Below are 14,171 nucleotides of genomic sequence, written 5' to 3' on the forward strand. Positions count from 1 at the left end.
TGTCCGTTGCTCAAAGAGCTTCATCTTATTTACCTTTATAATGAACTAGTTTGGAGTCAGCTGTCTCCCTATCTTACAGAGATTGAGAAAGTGCACCGGACCCACTCCAGGTGGGTAACAGGCAGGTCTGGTCAGGAAGTCAGCACTGTCTGGTGAAGAATACTTCACTGCTCCCCTTAAAGTAAGAGGAGGAAACCGTTCCTGCACCCTTTTTGTGACGGGACCGGGAACTCCAGATGTAGGAAAACATGGTTACTGGATGTCAGGGCAAGAATTCTGATTTAAAACGCAATGAGAGTTTCCCTTGTTGTAAATGTTACTCCTTCAGACACTTGACTGTTGGGTTCTTTAAAAACTATGGATGTGGCACCTCAGCCTGTGGGGGTGTCCCGAGCAGAGAGGCCCACGTCGTCTGGTGGGACATGCCGCCTGAAGTGGGAGGAGGCCTTGGCAGGGACGGGCTCTGCGGTTGGCGAGGGAAATGCTGCGCAGTCCCGTGTCTAAAGCACTACAGCTGATGCGTGTTCTTAAGCGTTGCCTTTCATTTTCAATTACTTTTGTCTCTCTCTCTCTCTCTCTCCCTTTGTCTTTCCAGCCATAGAACTGATGTATGGAGGCATCTATTGCTTTCTGTGCCAGGACTACATCTATGACAAGGACATGGAAACCATTGCTAAGGAGGAGCAGCGGAAAGCTTGGAAACTGCAAGGTGGGTCTGGCCTCGATTTACCTGCCTCCTTGTTTCCCTGCCCTGCATTCCTCACACCCATCAGGGTGAAGCTCACCGAGAGGAAGACCGGTTATCTAGGGAGAGGCCGTGTAAGGAGGCAGGGGAGGTAGGGTAGCAGCTGGAGTTTTACTGTTTGTTGGAAAGACAGCACCCTACCCCTCCCCCCCACAGACAGCTGTGCCTTCCTCCTGCGGGCAGCTCCCTCCTGCCGGCCCGCGGAGCAACCTGGGCTGCAGGGCTGCCCTCGGGTGCAGATGCCCATCACTCTCACAGCCTTCAGAGCTGTCCTTGCCCTGGGCCCCGGGCCTGTGGCTGTTGTGGGCTCTGCTGGGCTTGGAGAGAATGTGCACCCACACTTAGTTCCCCCGACTGCGGACACATGCACGGGGACAGCAGCGGTCGCGGGGAGCAGTTTGCCCAGCTCTCCAGGGTCCCAGAGAGCAGTCTCGCCTCAGTAATACTCAGCCAGAGGGCCTGGGCTGTCCCCCTTCCTCGGCCCAGGGTGGAGCCGTGGGGGTGCCTCTCATCCCGCTCTGCATTCTGAACGTTCCGGAACCGGGTGGTTCCTGCTCCTGAACGCAAACCCCCAGCTGTGCCCTAAAGAGGCCGTTCAGGTCAGACACGTTGAGGCATCCAACTGCAGAGGGGGTGCGCGGGAAAACCCTCTTAAACTCATCTTCCATAAAAGAGCACGTAGACTGCCGGGGGTGCGCGGGGGCGATGGAGAGGAAGCAGGTTCCTAGCTGCCTGCAGGTGTTCCTGGTGAGAGCACGTGGAGTGGAGTGGGCAGCGGGAGCTGAGACTAAGCGGCTCGTTGTAGCGAAGGGGTGGGTGGAGAGGGTGTCTTATTCCCGGAGAACTCGGGCCAGCCAAGGGCAGGCTGCCTTCCTCTCAGGGAGGTAAACGGCCCAGCGGCACCCTTTCAGGCATGCTGCTCCTTCACCTCACCGAGGCAGAAACACAGGACAGAACGTTCTAGATACAGTTCAGACATAGCAGTCCGGCAAGTATTTTCCTCCAGCTTGCTCCAGGCAAAATAGATGTATATATTTTTATCTTATTTAATGCAACATTCTGTAAAATGTCTGTTATCTTATTGTTATTTATGGAATGGTTAAGAATTTGGAAAATTAATATTTATTTCGCCCTAACCGGTTTGGCTCAGTGGATAGAGCGTCGGCCTGCGGACTCAAGGGTCCCAGGTTCGATTCCGGTCAAGGGCATGTACTTTGGTTGCGGGCACATCCCCAGTGGGGGGTGTGCAGGAGGCAGCTGATTGATGTTTCTCTTTCATCGATGTTTCTAACTCTCTATCCCTCTCTCTTCCTCTCTGTAAAAAATCAATAAAATATATTTAAAAATATATATTTATTTATTTCATGTCAGTCTGTATTCTATTTAAACAAAAATAGACAACTCTGGTCAAAAAATATAGGTGCCTGGCTTCTTCCAGGAGGGCGGGCTGCTTTCTGATTAAATTATAGAATCTCTTTTAAAGCTTAACTGTTTGGGTTATGTTTAATCTCTGTTAACAGAATTAAGATTGCCAGATGGAAAATGTCATAATCCACCACTTCCCAGCACCCTTGTGTGCAGGGCCTCGTGGCTGCTGCCATTGTGGGCTCCTGTCTGCTGGCTTCCACCCACACACACACACACGTCTTCACCGGGCAGAGGCAGGAATACACACAAGCGAAGTGCACCCATTTTATGTATTGTTCAGGCATTTCTTTCTGGTCACCCTGATTCCCCCCTTTATTAGTTTTCATTTCCGACGTGTGCTGGTGCTGTTAGGACAGCGATGGAGCGTGCCCCCACATGGCTGGTGAGCTTGTCTCATCCTGCAGCCCGCCAGTGTTTACGGAGAGAGCGTAGCCACATCTGCTCACAGCTGGCCTGCGCGTTCTGCTTCACAAACAGCCCATTGTTTTTGAGGAAGGAAGCATAGACATGGGTGTGGTCAGAATTGCTTGTTTAACAAATCTTCTCTGGAGAACAACTTTAACTTCAACTTCCTATTCTTTCCCTCAGAAATGTTGTAGCGTTGCCCCTGGGTGTGAGGGTGCTGTTTCTTTGTGCAGAGCACTGACCCACAGGGCCGCAGGCCTCCTCGGGCCTCGCTGCAGGGCCCTCAGTCAGCAAGGTGCTGTCCCTCGAGGTTGCTGTGCAGGCGTTTTCGGGGCACGGAGCAAGTGCCTCCTGTGGACACGGGGCTGTGGTGGGTGAGATGTGACCCTTATTAGCATTTACAGCTTTGTCTTTGGTTTAAATCTTTTAAGGGCACATCTCAACATGGAAACCATTGTATTTTTCAAATTGTATTTTTAAAAATCCATGTTCTATCAGTTTTGCTGGTTGGCCGGAGAATCCCTCATCTAAACTGCTGTGCACTCCCCAGGCGCTGAGGCTGCCGGCTCTGCTCAGGGGCGAGGCTTTGGGAAGGCCCTGGCCTTGGCGTTGGGCTGGCTTTCATGGGGCGTTGCTTTCCTTGCAGGAAGCAGCTCGTTCACAGCACAGACTCTGAGAAACTCCTTTCGTGTTGTTTAGCCTGTCGCAGCAAAGTAGGCTTTATCCTTAGAGTATGGTCCCTCTTTGAAACATCTTTGAAGCCTGACAATAGTACATCACCGCCATGTGCCCCTATAAGCACACTCACTTCAGATTCAACTCATACGCCCGGCCTGTGTCCTCTGTAGGTGTTGGAGAGAAGTTTTCAACATGGGAACCAAGCAAGCGGGAGCTCGAGCTGCTGAAACACAACCCAAAACGGCGGAAGATCACCTCCAACTGCACCATAGGTGGGTGGCGGTGCCGGCGCTGGTCTGTGGCTACTCCCATTAGGCTTCTTGCTGAGGGTTAACATTATTGTGAGAAATGGCTTCATGGCACAGTGCCTATGCCCTGCCCTGAATAACTCATTCTCCCATTCTCTCACCAGCCAGCTCTTGAGCTCCTGGAGCAGGCTTGGGGTGCAGGGATGGGGAGAACAGTTGCTACCCCTGAAAGTCCCCGTGTGCAAAAGGCTCAGGTGTACTCTCACCAGGTTGAGGCTGCGTACAGGGACATGTGTGAATGTGTCCTCGGGGTTTCCTAACAGTTGGAGAAATAGAAACTTTTTATAAAGCTGTCTTTGTTGTGAGGCTCCATCCTGACTTGTCCTGTTGCCTGAATATCTTTGGGCCCTGTCCGGTTTGGCTCAGGGTATGGGGCGTCCGCCTGTGGACTGGTCCCAGGTTCGATTCCCGTCAAGGCCTGGGTTGCGGGCTCGATCCCCAGTAGGGGGCGTGCATGAGGCAGCCGATCCATGATTCTCTCTCATCATTGATGTTTCTAGCTCTCTTTCCCTCTCCCTTCCGCTCTGAAATCAATCAATCAATAAAAAGAATATCTTTGGGTAACCTTGTCAAAACAATGGCTAAAGTGGGGCCAAGGGTTGGGGAGCGATGGTGACGAACATTCCTCAGTATAGTTTACATAAAAGTGGCATAAAAATGTTCAATTTCTTCCTGAATGGATGAGTAAAGGGAAGCGGACACGTGAATGTGAAGGAGCTTGTGGTACCCCGGGGTCAGTCCTGCAAGCCAGTGCCCTGTCACCGCCTCCTGTCTGCCCCCAGGGCTGCGAGGGCTGATCAACCTGGGCAACACGTGCTTCATGAACTGCATCGTGCAGGCGCTCACGCACACGCCGCTGCTGCGCGACTTCTTCCTCTCGGACCGGCACCGCTGTGAGATGCAGAGCCCCAGCTCCTGCCTGGTGTGCGAGATGTCCTCCCTCTTCCAGGAGGTGAGCTGCACGCGCACGGAGCGTGTCTGAAACTACATGGCTTTTCTTTCCCGTGAACAACAAAGCCAGGTGGCCTGCAATAGAGGAAAGGAAGGCGCGCTTATTGTGGAAGGCTTACGTCTCTCCAAAAGGAACAGTTAGATAGGAGACGATTGACCAGTGGCAGGAAGGTGACTTAGAGGATGAGAGGAGGCTGACATTGGCCTGCGAGTACTGACCCCTTTCTGTCGTCCGCCACCTGGCGCACAGGCGTGTGGACATGTGTGCACCCCTCCCTGCCCTTCTCAGGAGCACGCTCTCTCCTGTTGCTGGGCATTCTGAGTGCAGCACCCGGGCTGTCCTCTCACCAGCCTCTGCTCCCGGGTTGGATCATGGGCGACACTCATCCTGTGCTGTCCATGTCTGTCCCTGACCAGCACTGGCGGTGTGACACCCTAGCACCTTGGGTGGACCATCGGCACTCAGCTAGAAACCTCAGCAAAGCCCCTCAGAGCTGAAGCAGCTCAGCCACCCACCTCCAGAACGGATTGCTGCCCACCCCACAGGCTGCTGGGAGGGTGTACATGTGCCCAGGTGTCCTGCTGGGAGGGTGTACATGTGGTCAGGTGTCCTGCTGGGAGGGTGTACGTGTGCCCAGGTGTCCTGCTGGGAGGGTGTACATGTGGTCAGGTGTCCTGCTGGGAGGGTCTCCGTGTGCCCAGGTGTCCTGTTGGGAGGGTCTACGTGTGCCCAGGTGTCCTGCTGGGAGGGTCTACGTGTGCCCAGGTGTCCTGTTGGGAGGGTCTACGTGTGCTCAGGTGTCCTGCTGGGAGGGTGTACATGTGGTCAGGTGTCCTGCTGGGAGGGTGTACATGTGGTCAGGTGTCCTGCTGGGAGGGTGTACATGTGGTCAGGTGTCCTGCTGGGAGGGTGTACGTGTGCTCAGGTGTCCTGCTGGGAGGGTCTACGTGTGCTCAGGTGTCCTGCTGGGAGGGTGTACGTGTGCCCAGGTGTCCTGTTGGGAGGGTCTACGTGTGCTCAGGTGTCCTGCTGGGAGGGTCTACGTGTGCTCAGGTGTCCTGCTGGGAGGGTGTACGTGTGCCCAGGTGTCCTGCTGGGAGGGTGTACATGTGCCCAGGTGTTCTGCTGGGAGGGTGTACGTGTGCTCAGGTGTCCTGTTGGGAGGGTGTACGTGTGCCCAGGTGTCCTGCTGGGAGGGTGTACGTGTGCCCAGGTGTCCTGCTGGGAGGGTGTACATGTGGTCAGGTGTCCTGCTGGGAGGGTGTACGTGTGCCCAGGTGTCCTGCTGGGAGGGTCTACGTGTGCTCAGGTGTCCTGCTGGGAGGGTGTACGTGTGCCCAGGTGTCCTGCTGGGAGGGTGTACGTGTGCCCAGGTGTCCTGCTGGGAGGGTGTACGTGTGCTCAGGTGTCCTGTTGGGAGGGTCTGCGTGTGCCCAGGTGTCCTACTGGCAGGGTGTACATGTGGTCAGGTGTCCTGCTGGGAGGGTGTACATGTGCCCAGGTGTCCTGCTGGGAGGGTGTACATGTGGTCAGGTGTCCTGCTGGGAGGGTGTACGTGTGCCCAGGTGTCCTGCTGGGAGGGTGTACATGTGCCCAGGTGTCCTGCTGGGAGGGTGTACATGTGCCCAGGTGTCCTGCTGGGAGGGTGTACATGTGCCCAGGTGTCCTGCTGGGAGGGTGTACGTGTGCCCAGGTGTCCTGCTGGGAGGGTGTACGTGTGCCCAGGTGTCCTGCTGGGAGGGTGTACGTGTGCCCAGGTGTCCTGCCGGGAGGGTCTACGTGGGCTCCAGGTGTTTGACGTGGGAACCAGCAGACGGCCTGGTCTGCTTGTTGATCGCCTTTGATGGCACTATTGCTGTGCCCGCTCTCCCACACCCTGGGCACGGCTGCTCTTGCGCTGCAGCAGAGGAGGTGGGACTAGTGGACAGTTGCTGCTGAAACCACCTGGCCTGCAAAGCTGGAGCCATTGACCATCTGGCCCGTTTCCCTCATGCCCACAGCGGGCCAGTGGCTGCTGGGACCACAGCAGTGAGCGCACTGCATGTACTCGTTGGGCCCAAACAGGAGGAAGACGGGTTTAATTGAGAAACTAATGGTGGGTGTGTCAGTTTCAGACGTGGGCTTAAGTATTTTCACTGGGCACTTTGGTTGATCAATTTAGATAGGCTCGGGTTTATTAAGACACATTTTTGAAGCAGCGGAATTCATCTGTTAGTGTATAGAGCTGTTTCTCTGACAAACACGTCGTAACTCAACCTAGGCTTATCGAAAATGATACCCGGGCTCAGGAAGTCCAGGAAGTGGACATTCCAGGCAGCTGCTAAGTGTGTGTGTGCAGAGTGCAGCACCAGTTCCTGATGAGTGCTTTGTTTCCTTCTCTGCAGTTTTACTCTGGGCACCGCGCCCCCCACATCCCGTACAAACTGCTGCACCTGGTGTGGACGCACGCCCGGCACCTGGCGGGGTATGAGCAGCAGGACGCGCACGAGTTCCTCATAGCCGCCCTGGATGTGCTGCACCGGCACTGCAAAGGTGGGTCCAGGGGCGGGGGCAGAGGCACTGCAAAGGTGGGTCCAGGGGCGGGGGCGGAGGCACTGCAAAGGTGGGTCCAGGGGCGGGGGCGGAGGCACTGCAGAGGTGGGTCCAGGGGCGGGGGCGGAGGCACTGCAAAGGTGGGTCCAGGGGCGGGGGCGGAGGCACTGCAAAGGTGGGTCCAGGGGCGGGGGCGGGGGCGGAGGCACTGCAAAGGTGGGTCCAGGGGCGGGGGCGGAGGCACTGCAAAGGTGGGTCCACAGGGCGGGGGCGGAGGCACTGCAGAGGTGGGTCCAGGGGCGGGGGGGGAGGCACTGCAAAGGTGGGTCCAGGGGCGGGGGCGGAGGCACTGCAGAGGTGGGTCCAGGGGCGGGGGCGGAGGCACTGCAGAGGTGGGTCCAGGGGCGGGGGCGGAGGCACTGCAGAGGTGGGTCCAGGGGCGGGGGCGGAGGCACTGCAAAGGTGGGTCCAGGGGCGGGGGGCGGAGGCACTGCAGAGGTGGGTCCACAGGGCGGGGGCGGAGGCACTGCAAAGGTGGGTCCAGGGGCGGGGGCGGAGGCACTGCAGAGGTGGGTCCAGGGGCGGGGGCGGAGGCACTGCAGAGGTGGGTCCAGGGGCGGGGGCGGAGGCACTGCAAAGGTGGGTCCAGGGGCGGGGGGCGGAGGCACTGCAGAGGTGGGTCCAGGGGCGGGGGCGGAGGCACTGCAGAGGTGGGTCCAGGGGCGGGGGCGGAGGCACTGCAAAGGTGGGTCCAGGGGCGGGGGTGGAGGCACTGCAAAGGTGGGTCCAGGGGCGGGGGTGGGGGCGGAGGCACTGCAAAGGTGGGTCCAGGGGCGGGGGCGGAGGCACTGCAAAGGTGGGTCCAGGGGCGGGGGTGGAGGCACTGCAAAGGTGGGTCCAGGGGCGGGGGGGGGGGCGGAGGCACTGCAGAGGTGGGTCCAGGGGCGGGGGCGGAGGCACTGCAGAGGTGGGTCCAGGGGCGGGGGCGGAGGCACTGCAAAGGTGGGTCCAGGGGCGGGGGCGGAGGCACTGCAAAGGTGGGTCCAGGGGCGGGGGCGGAGGCACTGCAGAGGTGGGTCCAGGGGCGGGGGCGGAGGCACTGCAAAGGTGGGTCCAGGGGCGGGGGCGGAGGCACTGCAAAGGTGGGTCCAGGGGCGGGGGCGGAGGCACTGCAGAGGTGGGTCCAGGGGCGGGGGCGGAGGCACTGCAAAGGTGGGTCCAGGGGCGGGGGCGGAGGCACTGCAAAGGTGGGTCCAGGGGCGGGGGCGGAGGCACTGCAAAGGTGGGTCCAGGGGCGGGGGCGGAGGCACTGCAAAGGTGGGTCCACAGGGCGGGGGCGGAGGCACTGCAGAGGTGGGTCCACAGGGCGGGGGCGGAGGCACTGCAGAGGTGGGTCCAGGGGCGGGGGCGGAGGCACTGCAGAGGTGGGTCCACAGGGCGGGGGCGGAGGCACTGCAGAGGTGGGTCCAGGGGGCGGGGGCGGAGGCACTGCAGAGGTGGGTCCACGGGGCGGGGTGGGGGCGGAGGCACTGCAGAGGTGGGTCCACAGGGCGGGGGCGGAGGCACTGCAGAGGTGGGTCCACAGGGCGGGGGCGGAGGCACTGCAAAGGTGGGTCCAGGGGCGGGGGCGGAGGCACTGCAGAGGTGGGTCCACAGGGCGGGGGCGGAGGCACTGCAAAGGTGGGTCCAGGGGCGGGGGCGGAGGCACTGCAGAGGTGGGTCCAGGGGCGGGGGCGGAGGCACTGCAAAGGTGGGTCCACAGGGCGGGGGGCGGAGGCACTGCAAAGGTGGGTCCAGGGGCGGGGGCGGAGGCACTGCAGAGGTGGGTCCACAGGGCGGGGGCGGAGGCACTGCAGAGGTGGGTCCAGGGGCGGGGGCGGAGGCACTGCAGAGGTGGGTCCACAGGGCGGGGGCGGAGGCACTGCAGAGGTGGGTCCAGGGGCGGGGTGGGGGCGGAGGCACTGCAGAGGTGGGTCCAGGGGCGGGGGCGGAGGCACTGCAGAGGTGGGTCCAGGGGTGGGGGCGGAGGCACTGCAGAGGTGGGGTTCATGGGGGGAGAGGCGGAGGCACTGCAGAGGTGGGGTTCAGGGGGGAGATGCGGAGGCACTGCAGAGGTGGGACCCGCGCCTGTACATGGGGGGGCGGTGGGCGTCAAGTGTGCACTTCTGCACCACGGGGCGCAGCCCACCTGTTCACGTTGGATTTGTGTCTAATGGTGTCCCCCCAGTAATACAAACTGCAATTACCCTAAACAGGTTCTTTATAGTTCGTTTTCTCAAGAGGAGCAATAGTTTCCGGTGTTGTCTTCCCACCCTCCTGGGGGTAGAGCAGCATAATGGTTGGTCCTCAGCAGCCTGTGACTGTCAGAAGTGAGCTCCCGCCCCTCTCTTCCCCCCTCCCCTCCCTCCCTGTCCCTCTCTCTCATCCCTCTCTCCCCCTCTCCCCGCCCCTCTCTCCCGCTCCCTCCCTGTCCCTCTCTCTCATCCCTCTCTCCCCCCTCTCCCCGCCCCTCTCTTCCCCTCTCTCCCCCCTCTCTCTCTGTCCCTCTCTCTCATCCCTCTCTCCCCCCTCTCCCCGCCCCTCTCTTCCCCTCTCTCCCCCCTCTCTCTCTGTCCCTCTCTCTCATCCCTCTCCCCGCCCCTCTCTTCCCCTCTCTCCCCTCTCTCTCCTCTCTCCCCCCTCTCCCCGCCCCTCTCTTCCCCTCTCTCCCTCCCTCTCTCTCCCTGCCACTCTATCCCTGCCACTCTCTCCTTCTCTCTCCCTCTCCTTCTGTCCCCCCCTCTCCCCCTCTCTCATCCCTCTCTCCCTCTCTCTCCCTGCCACTCCTTCTCCCTCTCCCTCTCTCTCCCTGCCACTCTCTCCTTCTCTCTCCCCCTCTCTCTCCCTCTCTCTCCCTCTCTCCCCCTCTCTCTCTCCCCACACCTCTTTCCCTGTGTCTCTGCCTCGAGTCCTTGGTCGCGGGTCCCCTTGGCCTCACCTGCAGCCCCTGCAGCTCCTCAGGCCAGCAGCTTCGGCGTGGGCTCTCAGCACAGCTTAGCCATAGAGTCCTCTCCCCTGTGGGGCCAGGAAGACGGTCGTTGCTCTACAGTCACAGAGAGCTGTGCACATGGAACTGCACCTGCCAGGACCTCCCTGGCCGAGTCGGGTTCATTTCCGTCAGGGGCTTTCCTCCTAGGTCTTGCTTAGGAGCTCACTGGAACATGTGGGGTTCTCAGATATGTATGGGTCTAGGGGAGGGGCAGCTGGCAGCAGCTCCTAGGGCTGGAGGCCGGAGATGAAGACAGGAACACACCGCGGGGTTCCTCCCCCTGCCCTGCTCCCTGCGTGGGACTTCCTGTGTGGGGCGCCCCGTGCAGCCCCAGCTGAAGTGGACTGACAAGTCCCAGCCGAGGCGCTGGGGGCCCTGAAGCACACAGTTGGCCTTCTGTGTGGTGGGCCTGGGTGAGAGCAGAGGCGTTTTGGTTCCTAAGGGTGGCTGGTGGTGCTGCTGGCTCAGCTGACTCAGCTGAGACCAATGTGTGCCGGGCACACACTGCCCGTGACCTGTGGCCTATGGGCTGGTGAAGCTCGTTGCAGGGCCTCTTCCTGGCCAGCTTTCTCTTACTAGTACCTCGTGTCCTTTATGACAGGCCCTGCTTTTCTAGGTCACTTGGTGGAACAGCCTCAGGCTCTGGGTCTGGCTGTTGAGACGCCCTGTGGAGTCCGAGGCTCCAGCTCAGACAGCGCTTTGGGGTCAGCTGTCCTGGCTCTGGGCTGGAGCTCTTTCCCTTAACGTTCTTTCTCCTACAAGCAGATGTGTTATCCTTTTAACGTTTGCCTAGGAACCAGATAGAAGTTGCTTAGTAGCTTAGGTGAGGTTTGGTTTCCCAGTACAAAGTATAAGCTGCTGTGCAGACAGCCCAGCCCGTGAAAGCGCCCTCGCTCAGGAGCTGCGATGGCACTGAGGAAATGTTGGAACAAGCATGGCTGTTAAATGTTCACAGGACGAAAAAAGGATGAAGCCACGTGGCCTGCTTCTGACATGATTCCTTTGAAACGCAGCGTGAGGCTCACTCAGAAGCAGGGCCACCTGAATTCCGAGCTCATGGAGGCTGCTGGCTCACAGCTGTGGGGTGGCCTGGGCCTAACGCACCCCCACACCTGCTTTATGTTGCTCTTTTATGGGGTTGGGACCTCAAGTAGGTATCAGCTCATTTTTCTTTGCATCTTTATGTATTTTTCTGCATCCTCACGTTTTGTTCCATGAATTTAGATCCTCGTGGGTGGCATTTCCTCCCCGATCTCTAGGCCGCTGCTGTCAGAAGGCCGTGGCCGCCCTTTACATTCCTCGTGATAATTTAACTTTTCTGTGTAATGTATATGGGGACACTTGTTCTAGCCCATTCTCTAGTCGAATGAAAGTCATATAGAAGATGTAGGATATATGTTAATATGTACTATATTTACCATATAAATTTTATATTTGTATACCTACACAAATTATGTACAGGGTGGGGCAAAAGTAGGTTTACAGTTGTTTGTATGGAAAATGTATATATAGATAATAGAGGAATATGCAAATTATCCAGGACTCTGTCACATCACGACCCTTCACAGGGTTGGGGGGGCTGCGGGGCTGCGGGGTGGGACTCTGGGTCTAGTGCGATTTTGTCCCGCCAGGCAGACTCCCCTGCGGCCCCACAGCTGAATTCCGACGCCAACCTGGGGTTTACTAAACTTTACTGGAGCTGCTCCCCACTCCCCCACCCCCTGCCCCAGGACCATGCTGCCCACAGCAGGGCGCCCCGGCAGCAGGGCAGCCGGGGAGAGCCAAGTTGGGTGGGGGCTGCAGGGAACCATGGAGGGGCAGGCGGCCGGAGCCAAGTTCCTGGGGGTCTAAGGAGAGTGCCTGACAGGAGCCCGGACTGCAAAGAAGGAAGAGGAAGCGGCCACGGGGAGCTCTTCCAATCCCTCTGGACACCCTACCCCAGCCCCAGCACCCCCGGGGGGACAGGGAGGCTGAGCGGACGGGAGAAGACCCAGACTTGGGGGTAGCTGCAGCTTGCACCTCCGACTCCTGATCTCTCCCCTCAGCACCCCAAGGGCCTGGGCCTGGGCACGCCTCTCCTCCCTACAACTCCAGACCAGGGTGGAGGCAGGCCTGAGCGGACCCCCAGGGTCAGACCCATCCCCCCCTCCACACACAAAGCAGCGGCGCCTTCTCCACAGCGAAAGCGCACTGAACCTCGCTGGGGGCTCAGCTAACTAGCCCACCTGGCCCCACCCTGGCCCGGCCCCCCGCCCTGAGCACGTACAGCTGTGAAACTGGTCACGTACAATTTAAAGAATGGCACCAAGCGGGGAGGTTTGACAGTTACTCCCCCTTCGGCCTTGCCGCTCCCCCAGTGCCCCCCTACCTCCCTCCAACCCCCCCTGCCAGCGCCTCCAGGGACGACCACCACTACAGGGCTGCTGGCCAGAGCCCACCCGTGTGAAGCCTGCAGAACCTTCTGCAAAGCTTCCATAGCTCCAGTCCCAGGAAACAATCATGCCCTCCTCCCCTAATCAGCACCTGCTACCTGTGAGGGTACCTGTGGGCTTAAAAATAACAATCCCTTCCCGTTTAGACATCACTTACTTGAAACATTTCTAGGTTTATTAGCTCAGAACCTCCTCGTGGCAACCCAGTGAGGTAGGCGGAGAAGAGATTACAGTTCCCATGGTACAGGCGTATGTATTCAGAAATGAGGCTCAGAGAGGAAAAGTGCCAAGCCCAGTGGTTCCCAAGGTGCAGCACACGCCCCACAGGGTGGAGGGGGCAATTTGATTTTAAGTGGGGGCAATTCAAGAATGAGTTAACAGTGAATTTTTTTGCATTTCTTATGGTTCTAGGAGGCCTCATCTACAGCATATCCTACATAATAAAAGGCTAATATGCAAATGACCGAATGGTGGAATGACGGTCACTATGATGTGTGCTGACCACCAGGGGCAGACACTCAACGCAGGAGCTGCCCCCTGTTGGTCACTGTGCTCCCACGGGGCGTGCCGCTCAGCCAGAAGCCGGGCTCACGGCTGACGAGTGCAGCGGCAGTGGTGGGAGCCTCTCCCGCCTCGGTGGCAATGCTAAGGATGGGCCTAAGCCGTCAGTCGGACATCCCCCCAGGGCTCCTGGACTGCAAGAGGGCGCAGGCCAGCTGAGGGACCCTCCCCCCAGTGCACAAATTTTGTGCTCCGGGCCTCTAGTAATACAATAATTAATCATACAAGAATAAACCATGTAGCCCAGCTGGTCTAGCTCGGTGGATTGAGCGTTTCACCAAGAGGTCACTGGTTCTCCCTGGCCCATTCTGCTCAGTGGATAGAGTGTCCACCTGTGGACCAAAGGATCCTGGGTTCAGTTCCAGTCAAGGGAATGTGTGTTGGTTGCAGGCTCCTCCCTGGCCTGGGCTGTGGGAGCCCCTTTCACGTCCCGCGTGGTTCAGGGTTCGGGTTCTGGAGAAGGCCGCACGCAAAATGAAGAGAGACTAGAAAAGAATTAGTTTGGGAAATGGGGGGCCAGGTGGGAGTCCACCTCTAGGGGGAGGACTACACCCCGCTCTGGCTTTCCTATCCCTTTTATTAAGGTTATGAGATACACCCAAATCCTTTAGGCAGGAAATTCCAATAATAGACAATCAATATGATTAACAGGTGGAGGTTGCTTTAACTACCAATGTCTCAACTAAACAATGAGTGATTAGCTCCGACCATTCAGAGCAATTAAGGTTGACCAGCCTTCTGGATTCCCTTTTCACATTTCTCTATTAGTGACAATGATCGGTTTCTGGCACTGGGCCCTGGTCAGGGCTTGTGCAGGGAGGCAACCAATCGATGTGTTTCTTTCACATCGATGTTTCTCTCTGTCTTTCCCTCTCTCTACCACTCTCCCTTAAAGGTCAATGAGAAAATATCCTCCGGTGAGGATTAACAAAAAGGGGGTGGGGGCGGGTTCATCGGTTCTATTCCAGTCAGGGCACGTGCCTGGATTTCAGGCTCGATCCCCAGTGGGGGCATGCAGGAGGCAGTTGATCGATGTTTCTCTCTTATTGTTTTTATATTCCTAAAAAAAATCAATAAAAATAAATTTAAAGTCATTTATAAA

General features: G+C 58.4%; 1 protein-coding gene across 1 annotated transcript in view; it reads left to right on the forward strand.

Moving 5' to 3' along the window:
- USP22 (ubiquitin specific peptidase 22) overlaps positions 1 to 14,171 on the forward strand; it is a 58,688-nt gene that overhangs the window by 25,903 nt on the left and 18,614 nt on the right. The window contains exons 3-6 of the mRNA XM_054708952.1: positions 596 to 709; positions 3,427 to 3,528; positions 4,347 to 4,516; positions 6,901 to 7,048. Of these exons, the coding sequence (XP_054564927.1) occupies positions 596 to 709; positions 3,427 to 3,528; positions 4,347 to 4,516; positions 6,901 to 7,048 (534 nt within the window). The remainder of the gene's footprint in view (positions 1 to 595; positions 710 to 3,426; positions 3,529 to 4,346; positions 4,517 to 6,900; positions 7,049 to 14,171) is intronic.

This window comes from Eptesicus fuscus, chromosome 20 (assembly GCF_027574615.1).
Source record: "Eptesicus fuscus isolate TK198812 chromosome 20, DD_ASM_mEF_20220401, whole genome shotgun sequence".
Lineage (NCBI taxonomy): Eukaryota > Metazoa > Chordata > Mammalia > Chiroptera > Vespertilionidae > Eptesicus > Eptesicus fuscus.